The 14,084-nt window shown below is 45.9% G+C and overlaps 1 protein-coding gene and 1 non-coding gene across 4 annotated transcripts in view; both read left to right on the top strand.

Annotated features, from left to right (window-relative positions):
• Positions 1-13,837, top strand: part of eef2k (eukaryotic elongation factor 2 kinase) — a 14,892-nt gene extending 1,055 nt beyond the window's left edge. The window contains exons 3-19 of one of the 3 annotated variants that reach the window (XM_084485382.1): positions 1,329-1,394; positions 2,631-2,731; positions 4,262-4,322; positions 4,423-4,460; positions 5,427-5,598; positions 6,088-6,237; positions 6,674-6,806; positions 7,912-8,039; positions 8,581-8,803; positions 9,338-9,411; positions 9,784-9,861; positions 10,669-10,734; positions 11,518-11,652; positions 11,825-12,013; positions 12,239-12,363; positions 12,694-12,872; positions 13,307-13,837. In XM_084485382.1, coding sequence (XP_084341508.1) covers positions 1,329-1,394; positions 2,631-2,731; positions 4,262-4,322; positions 4,423-4,460; positions 5,427-5,598; positions 6,088-6,237; positions 6,674-6,806; positions 7,912-8,039; positions 8,581-8,803; positions 9,338-9,411; positions 9,784-9,861; positions 10,669-10,734; positions 11,518-11,652; positions 11,825-12,013; positions 12,239-12,363; positions 12,694-12,872; positions 13,307-13,437 — 2,049 coding nt within the window. In that variant the 3' untranslated portion in view covers positions 13,438-13,837. Of the gene's footprint in view, positions 1-1,328; positions 1,395-2,630; positions 2,732-4,261; positions 4,323-4,422; positions 4,461-5,426; positions 5,599-6,087; positions 6,238-6,673; positions 6,807-7,911; positions 8,040-8,580; positions 8,804-9,337; positions 9,412-9,783; positions 9,862-10,260; positions 10,318-10,668; positions 10,735-11,517; positions 11,653-11,824; positions 12,014-12,238; positions 12,364-12,693; positions 12,873-13,306 lie in introns of all 3 variants that reach the window. The other 2 variants (XM_084485383.1, XM_084485384.1) reach the window with 2 other exon arrangements.
• Positions 13,838-13,990: 153 nt separating this feature from the next.
• On the top strand, positions 13,991-14,072 carry AC3HAE_037102 (transfer RNA leucine (anticodon AAG)). The gene has a single exon. It is a non-coding gene; the product is annotated as a tRNA-Leu (tRNA).
• Positions 14,073-14,084: the final 12 nt, after the last annotated feature.

The raw sequence follows: 14,084 nt of genomic DNA, 5'->3' as shown, positions 1-14,084 counted from the left end.
AATTCACTGGCATTAGTGTCTTTATTCAAATAGAGACACAGTGTTTGTGAGTTAGCCGTTCGTAAGCTGTAGCCAAGATATATGCATTCTGATTCATTATAGCCTAATCGTACGCTATGGTGATGACATCAATGCATCAACAGCTATTTTGTAGCCGTGAGTTGGACAGTCCTGAAAAAAAAAATGCATATATACATAAATATACATATATAAAAAATATACAATATTAGAATCACAATTTTCAGGTGTTTTGATATTAACCTGACACCCATAGTGTCATTTAGGTATTGTTATGGACACTTCTCAGTTTTGGTTCTGTTCGACCAACCCTGATCTGGACATTGAATGTGTGCTGGTGCATCCATTTACGTTACATTTACATTTAGGGCATTTAGCAGACGCTTTTATCCAAAGCGACTTACAATAAGTACATTTGTCACAAGAAGTGAAACAATATATCGCCGTCGGTACAGTAAAGATGTTCATAGAACCAAGTGCAAGTACTAACAATCGCCAGGCTAACCCCATTCCCCGTGTACAGCGGTGATAGCCAGCTACTGCAGATGCTACACAATTAAGTACATGCTACACAACATGCATGCACAACACAATTAAGTACATGCTACACAATTAAGTACAATGAATGAATACAACCTGCATTAAGTGCGTTCATTAAGTGCCAGGACGTACAACAAACAATAGTGCAACAGACAAATAAGGGACTGAATGGCTATGTAGAGTCTCGGTGAACTCTGAACAGGTGGGTTTTGAGTCGTTTGCGGAAGCCGGTGAGCGACTCTGCGGTCCATCAGCAGGGAGCTCGTTCCACCACTGTGGTCCCAAGATAGAGAAGAGTTGTGATTTAGCTGATCGACCTTTGGTTGCTCTTAGTGATGGCGGTACCAGACGTCCAGCTGAGGTAGTTGAGCGGAGGGATCGAGCTGGGGTGTGTGGTTTGACCAAGGCTTGGAGGTAGGCAGGGGCAGTTCCGTCGACCACCTTGTATGCCAGTACCATCATCTTGAATCTGATGCGGCCAGTGGAGGTGGCGGAAGAGGGGAGCCACATGGGAGAATTTAGGTAGGTTGAACACGAGGCGCGCTGCCGCGTTCTGGATACGCTTGCAAAGGTTTAATAGCAGAGACCGGGAGTCCAGCTAGGAGCGAGTTGCAGTAGTCCAGGATCCATGCCTCAGGTTCATGTTGTCAGGCAGAAAGATCAACAATTCACCCCCTCGTGTCACTATGTCTATGAGAGTGTTTCTCAATTCCTATGACTGCCTATAATTATACCTAACCTTTTTAATATTCCTTCACCTTTCTACGTAGAGTGAGACCGAGCCAGTGTCGGTGTCTCAGCCCCAATCAGACACGGCTGTTTCTGAGCATGCAAGGGTATGTTACCGGACAACCAAACAACCAAATGTTTCCTTCCTTTCCTTCCTTCCATGCATCGGTGATAACCCCTCTCTCCCTCTCTAGCCACCTCTTCCTTTACCTCCCCTGGTCCTGACACGATTTCCCCCCATTAACGTCTACCTGTGTTCCTTCACTGCGTGGGCATGTCTTTATTTATTTTCCCCTGGGCGTGCCGTCTACTCCCGTGATCTTCCTCCCGGTGAATGTTTAATCTATCATGACCGGGTCACCCGTTCATTCTGTTTCTCTCCTGTACCATCTCTAACTGTGGACAGTGTTTTTCCCTCCATAAAAACACTGTCAGTGTTTATGGATGTCTGTCAAAAGGTTACGTGTCCCACTATGTTACAAATACCTCCTAATGGTATGTATGTTCTATTCTAGGATCCAAAATGGTGGAATTACATAAGATGTTATGAGTTGAAAGACCCCGTTTTCAAGGGCCTCAGCGACATTTCACAGGCTACGGGGTTATTCAGAGTAGCAGTCAGATAATGAAACGGGAAGTGGACTAGTCTTTACATGGAACTGGATTTGGCTCATCTTCATTTGGATTCTGTAAGAAAACCATGAATGGATATTTACAATAAAATATTATATTTTAAATATAAACACGTATAAGTTCCAAACAGGTTTAAATAGCCAGGGCAGTTTTGCACACTTTAAAGTGCATCAGGCTAGAATTACTGGCCTGGGTGATTCACTACTACTACTGACACTCGACCTACTGTTACTTCTCTGAGTTTTCAGATTGAAATAGATTATCTCCTTTTAGCCAAGTATCATCATTCCATATCTATATATATACAGTATCTTTCTTCTTATCTCTTTCTTAGGGTTAGGGTTAGGGCTTCTGGTCATTATTGAAATGACATCATTCATTCATTCATCATCATAATCTGCATGCTTTTCTTCATGTTCTTTAACTGCATCATGCAATCCTTTTCCTTCCTTTCCTTATAATTTCTCTTTCCCTTCAAGTTTCCCATGCTGTGAACTCTGTGTGATCATCGTGTCTTTCAATCACAGCAGACGATAATCTTCTGTTTCCAACGACCAGTCTGGTCTCTCGCTTGTGATCATACACGAGGATCTGCATTATCCGTCAACTGTAAACAGACGGAGGCAGACGGACAGACAGACAGACAAACAATTGAACCATGGCGTGCTGTGTGCGTCGTCGTCGTCCCCCCCCCCCCCCCCCCATGACAGGCGGCGTGGAAAAATGCCATCGAGAAGGCCAAAGCCATGCCTGACCCCTGGGCTGAGTTCCACCTGGAGGAGAAGAAGACAGAGCTGTGCACGCGCTACAGGTACCGCTCACCTGAATGTCAAGGTTTAACACCACTGGTAGCGGCTGTGAAACGCTGAGAAATGTAAACGCCCAATGTGTGGCTAATTCAAACGCGTGGAAAGTATTTTACTTTGAAAACCTTTTTTGGAATTTTGGAATTTTGAAAATTGAAATTTAATTTAATTTTTTATTCAATGTTTTTAATTATTAAATGATTATTTGTTGACATTTATTTGCTCAAGTGATATTGTAATTCAATCCTCTCGTGTTATGGTATTAGCTGGTATCTAGGTCAGGTATGTGTACTGTACTGTTGACAAAACGCCACCACTAATCTCCTGACACTAGTGGCCCTTTTTCCACCGACAGTACCAGCTGTAGGTCCGCAACACACTGACACGTTTATCTATCTTTCCCACCAGTCTTTCCCAAGGTTTTTAATTCTTCTTGCCATTAGCATGAGAGCCGAAATCCAACCCCAGAGTAACTTCACACACACACACACACACACACACACACACACACACACACACACACACACACACACACACACACACACACACACACACACACACACACACACACACACACACACACACACACACTAAGACTCAGAAAGAAAAACAGAGCCTTGTGTGGCTGAGTTCGAGTCGGAACAGGGGTGAAATGGAGCAGGCCCTTTTGGCGTGTTAGCCCCCCCCTCACCCCTCCTTCAGCCAGGGATGTTGAATAACAACTTTGCACTTGACCACCTTTCCAAGAGAACATGGGGGATGGTGGAGGGGAGGGTAGGCAAGGGGAGGAATGGGGAGGGATTGGGGGGGGGAGCGGAGAGGAGGGGAGGGAAGGGAAGGGGAGAAGGTCTGGAGTAGCGATCTGTTCCACGTGTCCACTTCTCATGCGCTAATTTTATCTCTGGTTGTAACCCCACTCCTCTTATGTCCACTCTGTGGTACGACGGCCAGCATGGGGGACATAGTGTCTTACCAGAATGCGAGAACAAATCGATTTTTTTTTTTGTTGTAATTTTAGTATATGACTTGATGGTGTTGCAAAAGGTCCTAAAATATCTGGAAGAAACACATCTTTGACTTGGAACACCTACCTCTTCTGCTGCTCAAATACACTATTCATTAACTGTACTGTAAGCCTGCCAAGTCAAAAAGCCACACTGACCCTATAGTTTACCACACACACACACACACACACACACACACACACACACACACACACACACACACACACACACACACACACACACACACGCACACACACACTCTGCTGTTATCCCGTCTTTTGTTATTTCAGATGGAAAGGAAACACACACACACACACACACACACACACACACTATTATCTGTAAAACACATGATAAGGAGTTATAATAATGTGTCCTCAAACATAACCGCTGGTCCCCACAAGAGTGCAAAGGGCAACGCTTCAACCCATAACAGCACAAATGAAGCACAACATCGATACATCGTTATATTATTGTATAGTCTGTGTTTATATTTCACTCCATTTCAAACATACTCCATTTTCTCTGTAGGTACAACGCTGTCACAGGGGAATGGGCCCAGGACGAAGTCCATATCAAAATGGCGGCTCAGGTATGCCCAAACAAAAAAACAAAGAACAAAGGTAACTTAAGGTAAGGTAACTCTCTGGTTACACACAGCTCACAACAAAAGTGTGTCTCTTTTCCCCCAGCCCTTCGGACGCGGTGCCATGAGAGAATGCTTCAGGACGTGAGTAGAGCCTAGAGACGGGGCGTCCGTATCCTCCGTATCATCTTCCCCACAGAGAGAGAGCACTTCATCAGTCAGTGAGGTCCGAATTCCACACATCCCATTATGCAGTCCACTGAGAGCAGTCAAACTTTATGGCAAAGAAATTCTCAGCGAATCTGTGCCAATTCATGTTGGGGTTTGCCTTCCATGGATATAAAGAGCATGTTGATTGATTGGGTTTTTGTTCAGTGGTTTCATGTGACATCGGTAACAAAACATGGGATTACGTTCCAGGAATGAGGTCTATTCTATGGGGTGAAATAAAAGATATGTACACCACTTGGATGCGTGCCGTCGGCAGTAGCCCACTGGAAAAACATCCTTTCCAAAACCAGAGCAAGTAACTCTTCCTGACTGGCAAGTCTGAACACGTGGGGTCTCACAAGAGAAAGGAGGCTTTTGCCTTATTTGCTCTGCATTCGTGTGAGCTCACATTTTCCACAGCGACGCCATCACAACAATAACACACTCAGGCTGCCTAAGCTAGTACTATTTTGCCATTGCATAAGATTTCCACACATACAGTGAATACAGGTACATATCTCCAAGGAGCAGGGGAGGGCAAGGCATCGTCGGGAATCAAACCCAGGACCTTCGGGGTGTTGTGCGGTTCCGCTATACTACTCTGTCACGCCACTGAATTCGTATTTTGATTTGGTTCGATTTTTACTGCCCTCCAGAGCGGAAATTCATCTTGTGTTCTTTCTATAATGAATGCTCTATGCGTGCGGTGTACCCTACAAAGAACATTGTTATGCAGAACACATCCTACATTACCTGCACACACGCAAATCCACAAAGAGACATCCCGTAGTGCATTTGTATTTAAATTGTATCGCAGTCACTTTGCGATCTTTGCAGAAACGCGACTCCCTTGTCTCCAATGGTCTCTCTCTCTCTCGCCCGCCCCCCCCCCCCCCCCAGGAAGAAGCTGTCCAACTTCTCCCACAGAAACAACTGGAAGTCGGCCGCCAACTACGTGGCCAAGAGCTACATGCAGCCGGTGGAGCGGGACGTGTACTTTGAGGACGTGCGGCTGCAGAACGAGGCCAAGCTGTGGGGCGAGGAGTACAACCGCCACCGCCCGCCCAAACAGGTGTGTGTGTGTGTGTGTGTGTGTGTGTGTGTGTGTGTGTGTGTGTGTGTGTGTGTGTGTGTGTGTGTGTGTGTGTGTGTGTGTGTGTGTGTGTGTGTGTGTGTGTGTGGAGGGAACTGAAGCAAAAATGTTCTCCTGATAAGCTTTTGAAAAACAAGTCATGTGATTTTGTTACCGAGACACATTATGTTTATATTTACAGTATGAACGGAATGGAGAACTCGTTGTTCTTTTGTTTGGTGATCACAGAGGTTTTTAGTTTTTCGTTTGACCTAACCACCGTCAAGAATTGAAAACGAAAAAAAAACGTATTTTAGATGAAAAATTATGCATAGCGCTATGGATTGATCCTGGTTCTCTCGGACAAAATCTCGACAAAGTATTAAAAAACGTAGAAAAAAAGCCTTTTTCATTTTGGTAACGGACGAGGTACTAGCTGAAATGAGGGTGTTGGGTTCTCCATTCAAACCCAACCCACTGCGTGTGCAGGTGGACATCATGCAGATGTGCGTGGTGGAGATGACCAGCCGGCCCGGCAAGCCCGTCTTCCACCTGGAGCACTACATAGAGGGCAAGTACATCAAGTACAACTCCAACTCAGGCTTCGTCAGGGACGACAACATACGCCTCACGCCCCAGGTACGGCCCACTTCCCTATCCATGCACTCTCTCCCATAAACCAAACCCCTCACACAGTAGGTTATGTACTCGTAGGTTGAGTTTACAGTGTGGTTACAGTGTACTAGAAAACAGAGTTCTCTGTAAACCCCTCTACTCTGTAGGTTACATCCTACAGAGCATAGTAGAGAACAGAGTACAGATAATAGTGCATTCTATAGTCAATTTGCGTCAATATGTAACTATGATATTTAAAGAATCGTAATATGTACAGAATTGCAATACAACTTTGCATCGGCACTCAAAAAGTGTCGAATGCCGATCCTGTCCATAAAAGTGTGTTGAATTCATGCATCGGTCTCTGCCATGTGCCATCTGTCTGTCTTTCCGTTTCTCAGTTATCTCCCTCTCTCTTCCTCCACTTGATTCCCTATCCCTCTTGACCGCCGTGCGACAGGCCTTCAGCCACTTCACATTCGAGCGCTCGGGCCACCAGCTGATTGTCGTGGACATCCAGGGGGTGGGGGACCTCTACACGGACCCCCAGATCCACACAGAGAAGGGCGACGACTTTGGAGATGGAAATCTGGGTACGCTGACCCTTTGATGTTCCAGGCGTCCTCGCAGTTGGTTATAAGCAAATTAATGAATTCAAGTGTGTGTGTGTGTGTGTGTGTGTGTGTGTGTGTGTGTGTGTGTGTGTGTGTGTGTGTGTGTGTGTGTGTGTGTGTGTGTGTGTGTGTTACTGGACAGTGTGTGTGACCGGACAGTTTCACATTCAGCACTACATAACCCATCTGTTAACGCAGGCATTCAACAATTTGTGATTAAAGCTAGGCTGCAAGCACTCCCCACTCAGTATAACCTCTCTCTGTGGTATCCACAACGTCATGAACCATTTTGTCTACTACACAATGATAGCACAATAGAATCAACCGCGCACATAATGAACGGTTGCCCAGCATGTAAAGCACTCTACATTGCCCGACACGATCGCATTGTCGATATTACAGCAAACGAACTACGCAGAATACATGGACAAAGTGTAATACACACAAACAAAAAAATACAATTGAACTGGTTCACACACTTGGATGACAACTTGCTAGAAAGTGTTCTTAGAGACTCTCCAAACACCCCTGACATTGTTGTTGTTGATGATCTTTTAAAAATGATTGTGATTCTGGAAGTGGGTTGTTGCTTTGACATGTATGACCTGTGTTTCTCTGACAAAATGTTAAAATACCAGCCATTAATTCATGCTCTTTCAGTAGGTGGTTATAACACAAAACTGGTTGTACTTATTTATGGTAGCCTTGGACACGTTCATAGACTCTGTGTTAGAGGATTGCAAGTCGCTGGATTAGATAAAAATAAATCTAAGCAAATAGCCAAATACTACTCTGTGTCAGCAAGCATAGGCAGTCTGCATGTATGGAGAAGGCGACGCCATCTTTACCCCTGATAGCGTTGTATTTATTTACTCATTTGCTTGGCTGTAAATACCTGCACAGTGTTTGTGTTGCTGTGCGAGACATAAATGGGCTCTTTATTAATATTTGGAATGCTGTGTCGTTGTAAGTATTGGTCATTCCAAATAAATGAATTAGCTGTGTGTGTGTGTGTGTGTGTGTGTGTGTGTGTGTGTGTGTGTGTGTGTGTGTGTGTGTGTGTGTGTGTGTGTGTGTGTTGCAGGTGTGCGCGGCATGGCGCTGTTCTTCCACTCTCACCTGTGTAACAAGATCTGCAAGAGCATGGGCCTGACTCCTTTCGATCACTCCTCGCCCGAGAAGGCCCAGCTGGACGGCACCAACAAATTACTTGTGAGAGGGAAATGATTAGCCTCCTTTCTGTGATGGACGTACTGACTCATGATGTCCAGTTGGAAATTGAATTTAGTTTGAGTGGTTTTTCATTTTCTTTATTATGTTATGGATTGAATTGACCTGGTGACTCAATAGTCTTGTGTTTTTCTGTGCCCCTTTTGGTTTTCTGTGGCAAGTTGGAAGCTATTCTGTCTGCCTGTGAGGAGGGCTGAGTAATTATCAACGACAGATTCCAGACCAGCTGTCTTATTCAGAGTCACCGTATATTATAAACTGGCTTAGAAAAAAATCTCAAAGTCAAACTTGAGTGTATATTTTCAAATAGTACAAATATAAATAGAAATGCGTCCCATAGACATTCTCAAACAAAAAAAAATCCTCTTATTTTTCTTTATTTTTAAACTTAATTCATGATTTTTCTGCTTTCATTCATAACAAAGAATACACTTTACAGCTATATACAGTATGTCACACAACAGGAAAAGTAAAGCTTTATAGCTCCCTTTGACCTGACTTTTCTCCCCATCCTTTAAATCAGCGGTCCGCAGAGACGGTGCTGAGGGGCTGCGAGGAGCACTGTGGCTCCCCCCGCGTCCGCACCTTCTCAGGGTGCCGCGGCCCCCCGCTGCTCTCCCGCCTGTCGGAGACCTCGTCCGCCGACGACAACATGAGCGACGGCGGCGACTCGGTGCCCTGCTCGCCTCACGTGCTGCCCTGCTCCCCCATGGCCATCCCCAGCTCCCTGGGCAGGTCCCCCGGCGGTACGCACGCACACACACACACACACTGCCGCTCACTCATGTGCGCGCACGCACGCACGCACGCACGCACGCACGCACTGACGCACTCACTCACGCACGCACACACACACACACACTGCCACTCACTCATGTGCGCGCACGCACGCACGCACGCACGCACGCACGCACGCACGCACGCACTCACGCACGCACTCACTCACACACTGACACTCACTCATGTGCACGCATGCACACTCACTCACTCACTCACTCACTCACTCACACACTGACGCACTCACTCACTCACTGACACACTCACTCACTCACTCACACACTCATGTGCATGCATGCACACTCACTCACTTACTCACTCACTCACTCACTCACTCACTCACTCACTCACACATGTGCAAACACACGCACGCTCACTCAACCGCCCATCCACTTACTCAGTCGCACGTGCACGCCCACTCCCCCCCCTCACTGTGAGCGTGTGCACTGTGACTCACTGTGAGATCGCTGATGTGTCGTTTTTTTTTTTTTTTTTTATTCCAGTATTCACAAGCATGTCCTACAACAGCAACGAGGATCAAGAGAGATACGGCAACAGCAACGCAAATGATAACCAGGTGAACACGGTTAAACTTTGTGGAACAAAAGTATGTAGCGGGGGTTCTGCTGTCGCAGGACGAAAGGGAAACCACCGCACTCGGCTAATTTGTAACATAAGGGAGAACCGCTTCATGTGCGCGTTACGAACAAATCACGTTCTGCAACACCTACTCCGTTTCCCACCCCCCCCCCAAAAAAAAAATTTGATCCAACTTCCACGATAATTGTTTTGCGGGGAACGGAAACAATGTGGCAGGCCATGATTTTTTTTTTTCACCACAAAGGTATTAAGCAGCACTCTTGCAGCACTATAACAATTCCCAGCGTGCCAGATCCCCTTTTAACATTTTACGGTGACCTCCTTGTGGTTTGCCCGCTGCTGTCCGTAGGGGTCGGAGAGCGGTGGAGACAGCGGTTACCCTAGCGAGAGGAGGAGTGACGGGGATCACTCGGACCACGTAGACGGGGTAATGCAGCACCACGTCCGCCTCCTCTGTTCCGTTCCACTTCCCTTGACTTCAAAGAATGAAGAATTCTAAGTTTTTCACGTATTTACGTCGGTTCGCAACTTCAGTGATCCTGATCGATGTGATTCCTATACTGCGATATTTATTGTTATTTTTGACGATATCGTTGTGTACAAGTTATTTCTAAACCGAAAATGGAAAATGTGCTTACCTTTTTTTCAGGTATTTGCTTAGTATTAAGTTTGTCTGTTGTGTTTCAAATGTTTAACTTGACCCTTTCTTTTTCAGCCACCTTAGTTCATGGTTTGTTCAAGGTTTGTTTTTGATGAGCACATAAGAGAGTGTCAGTTTTATATCTTCTTCTTCTTCTTCTTCTGTGGTAATGCATGTTGTACGTAGGCCAATCAGCGCCTCCAGCGACACTATTCCGAGTCGGATGAGGACAGTGTCAGACGGGTAAACAAACAAAACTAAAACAAAAACAACCACCACCGTGTGTGTGTCAGACAACCCCCACCGACCTCATGATCAACCAACCTAATCATAATCCCCGCCGTTTATGCACTGGGTCCCCATCACCCTGGGTCACCCTGGGTCACCCCATCACCCTATCACCCTGGGTCACCCTCTTCCCCCCCAACCTCCTCACCCACCCTCCTGTGCTTCGTGTTGTTTTACCCAGAATCCTCTCTTGTCCCCTCACTTACTAGGTCTTGCAGCCAGTGTCCTCCTCTTCGTTTTTAATTTTAATTTAGATCTGAATCGCTCCTTCACTTTTTTTTTCCTCCCTTTTCTAACCCTAACTAGAGGAAGATGGTAGCTTCCAACAGACTCTCTGCAAACGTATGCGTGGGCACGCCACAGATGGAATCGGTGACTATCTGCATGCATGGCCCTTTAAGACGGGCCGTCAGCATTGCGTTGAGGTGCAGCCACAGTATGTCTCTTATAGTAGCAGCTTGTCTATCTGTCGTCATTGATCTTGGTTTAATGACCTAGAGGGTCAATGCTGGCGTAAAATGTGAGGCACTATGCATGTCACACTGTATACACACACACACACACACACACACACACACACACACACACACACACACACACACACACACACACACACACACACACACAGTATAAAGTAGGACTCTACTGACCATCAAAAACAGCCGGTAACAGTCAGAAAAAATTATATTTGAGGCAAAGAAAGCGGTCTGCGGGGGAAAAACCCATCTACCTCTGAATGACTTCCCCTGTCCTGTCCTGAGTGCTATCTCCTTGCTGATATCACTCATTCTTCCCCTCTGCTGCATTTCCTTCATTCACCTGCTTGCTTATCGCTTGAGTGACCAACAGGAATGTCCTCTTCCAGATCAGATGACGGACATCTTTAATTAGATCCACAGACAATGTCCGTGGATGAGGACATTCCTGAGATTGATTTGAAGTGTGCATCTGCTTCGTGTGTTTGAAAATGGACCCCTTCTTTGGGATCAGTTTGATAAATATGTTGACAGATTTTGTGTGTGTGTGTGTGTGTGTGTGTGTGTGTGTGTGTGTGTGTGTGTGTGTGTGTGTGTGTGTGTGTGTGTGTGTGTGTGTGTGTGTGTGTGTGTGTGTGTGTGTGTGTGTGTGTGTGTGTGTGTGTGTGCGTGTGTCCAGCTGACCGAAGAGAAGTGGAGCTTCTACCATACTGCTAGAGCTCATATCCACCGTTCGTCGTGCGTGGCTGTCGAGATGGAGAGGCTCAACTCTGCCCTGTTGGAGAGGAAGATTGGACAGTCTGTCCTGGGAAAGGTACGTGTGGTGACGATGGGGAGAATTGAGTTGGGTCCACGTTGAACATTTAGCAGCAAACGACTTGCAGTGAATTCAGACGAGGTAGAAGTTGGGGGAAGTTCTTCTTCTTCTGAAATATAAAAACAATTATTTTCATTCCTTTAGTCGTTTTCCCCCTGCTGTCATCCAGGTCCATCTGGCCATGGTTCACTATCACGAGTCGGGCCGCTTCTGTGAGAAGGACGAGCCCTGGGACAAGGACTCGGCGCTGTACCACCTGGAGCGGGCCTCCATGTGCGGGGAGCTGCAGGCCATCGTGGCCATGGGACAGTGCTACATGGGGCTGCCCCACCACATCCTGACGGACGTCGAGCTGGAGGTGTGGGTCTGGTTTCTCGAATCCCACCCCTACCAGATCGAACTGTTTTTGGATTGTTGATGGACTAGGATGGGGGGAAATGTGGGGGGGGTCTAGGCAGAAAGTACAGGATAGTAATACTAGATTAAAATAGAAAAGAAATCGTAAATAGTGCGGGTTAACCTATTAGGATGATGGTACAACTCCTGTACTGTGTTCCTTCCTTTTCGAAATACTTTGACGCAGGACAACGCAGGGAACAAGATGAAGGGCTTCAAATACCTGATCCAGGCGGCCAAGGCTGGGGACCGACACTGTATGATCATGGTGGCCAGGGCGTTCGACACCGGCCACAACCTGTCAGCCGACAGGTGAGTGGGGGGGTCAGCTAGACCGGGATACCGGGATATCGCCCAGTGAGTCTATGTAGACGGGGAAATGAAGATTCAAATATGTTTTTTTTTTTTATACCTTATCTAACTTTATTGGTTCCATCGTTGTTCTAAACACTAGCTGTGTGAACGCAGCATTCGGCATTCAGTTCCCCCACCCAGCTCAATTCCCAAAGTAAAAAAATCCCAGCATGCAGGATCATAAATGAAAATGCTGCCCCCTGCAGGATATTTCCCAATCTTTGGACGCTTGGGTCAACCTTTTCAGTAATCGAACACACAATTACCCCTTTTTTTGCAATTCCTCAGGAAGCAGGACTGGGCGGAGGCTGTTTTCTGGTACGCCAGCGCCCTGGACATGTGTGAGGAGGACGAGGGGGGGGACTTTGATGGGCTCCAGGACGACCCGCGCTTCATGGTGCTCGCCAGGGAAGCCGAGATGTACCAAGAGGGGGGCTTCAACCTCACCGCAGACCCCCAAAAAGCAGGTGAGCACGGGTGCATTTTTAGACTCCAGAATAATTGTGAATGGATGGATGGATGGTTGGTTGGATTGATGCAATGCAATCATAATTATTGTTAATGGTGCTGTAGTAAGATTTAAGGGCTGTCCTTTGAGTGTAATTTGGCTGGAATCGTAAAGCCATCCTGATCCAACCACTATCACTGAGTGAACAGGCTAGTAGAAACACTGTTCAGAGTTGACTGCGCCTCCATCTGAATGGGCTGATTTAGATTTTTTGAAATATTAGTGTAACATTTTCACTGCAGCCGCATTGGAACAAAAGTTCCAATGCGTTTTCAGGTCAAACACACACGGCGTAAAGCAGAATAATTGGGTTTGTTTGTCCGATAATGTTTAAGTGGTTTTCATCAATGACATGAATTGGATGTTCGTCCTCTCCCTTCCTCGTTCCAACAGGCGATCTGTTTACGGAGGCTGCAGAGGCGGCCATGGAGGCGATGAAAGGGCGGCTGGCCAACCAGTATTACATGAAGGCAGAAGAAGCGTGGGCACTGATGGAGGAGGAAGAGGAGGAGGAGGAGGAGTAGGGAGAAGGCGGACATCTCATTTGATGAAGCATTTTTTTTTTTAAACAAAAAATTAACACAAAGGGGAAATGAAGAGTCAACTGACATGGTTACAATGTTTACAGTGTTTTTTTGTAATAGGATTTTGCATTTTATTTTCTCAGACTGACACCATTTTCTGATCTGTGTTTTTCTCAATACATCATAAAAAACGTGCCTGATTTTGACCGGAGAATGTATGTATAGCGACATCTGGTTCCTCAAATGTTTTCAATGCAAGAATGGAGAACCATAAATAATTGTCTACATGGCACTTAAAACAGCTAACGTTTTGTCAAATAATGTTTTGCATGGATGCATGTGATTGGGATAATTGGACATTTATTTGTTAAATAAAGTTTTTTCAGCTTTTATTAGTCAATGTTGTAAGAAGTGTCGTGCCTAAGAACTTACTATTTTAAAATAGAAAAAAGTGCAATGACCGTAGGTAGAATGAAAAGCAGAGTTAAAGTAGTGTAATTCATATATTTTACCATTTTTCATAGGACCATAAATTAATAGTTAGATGTCATCCGGTAGCGTGGCCGAGCGGTCTAAGGCGCTGGATTAAGGCTCCAGTCTCTTCGGAGGCGTGGGTTCAAATCCCACCGCTGCCAGATATTTTTCCG

The sequence above is a fragment of the Micromesistius poutassou genome, assembly GCF_964030765.1.
Source record: "Micromesistius poutassou genome assembly, chromosome: 21".
Taxonomy (NCBI): domain Eukaryota; kingdom Metazoa; phylum Chordata; class Actinopteri; order Gadiformes; family Gadidae; genus Micromesistius; species Micromesistius poutassou.
Note: the sequence above shows the minus strand (reverse complement) of the source record. Positions and strands in the feature narration are given on the sequence as shown.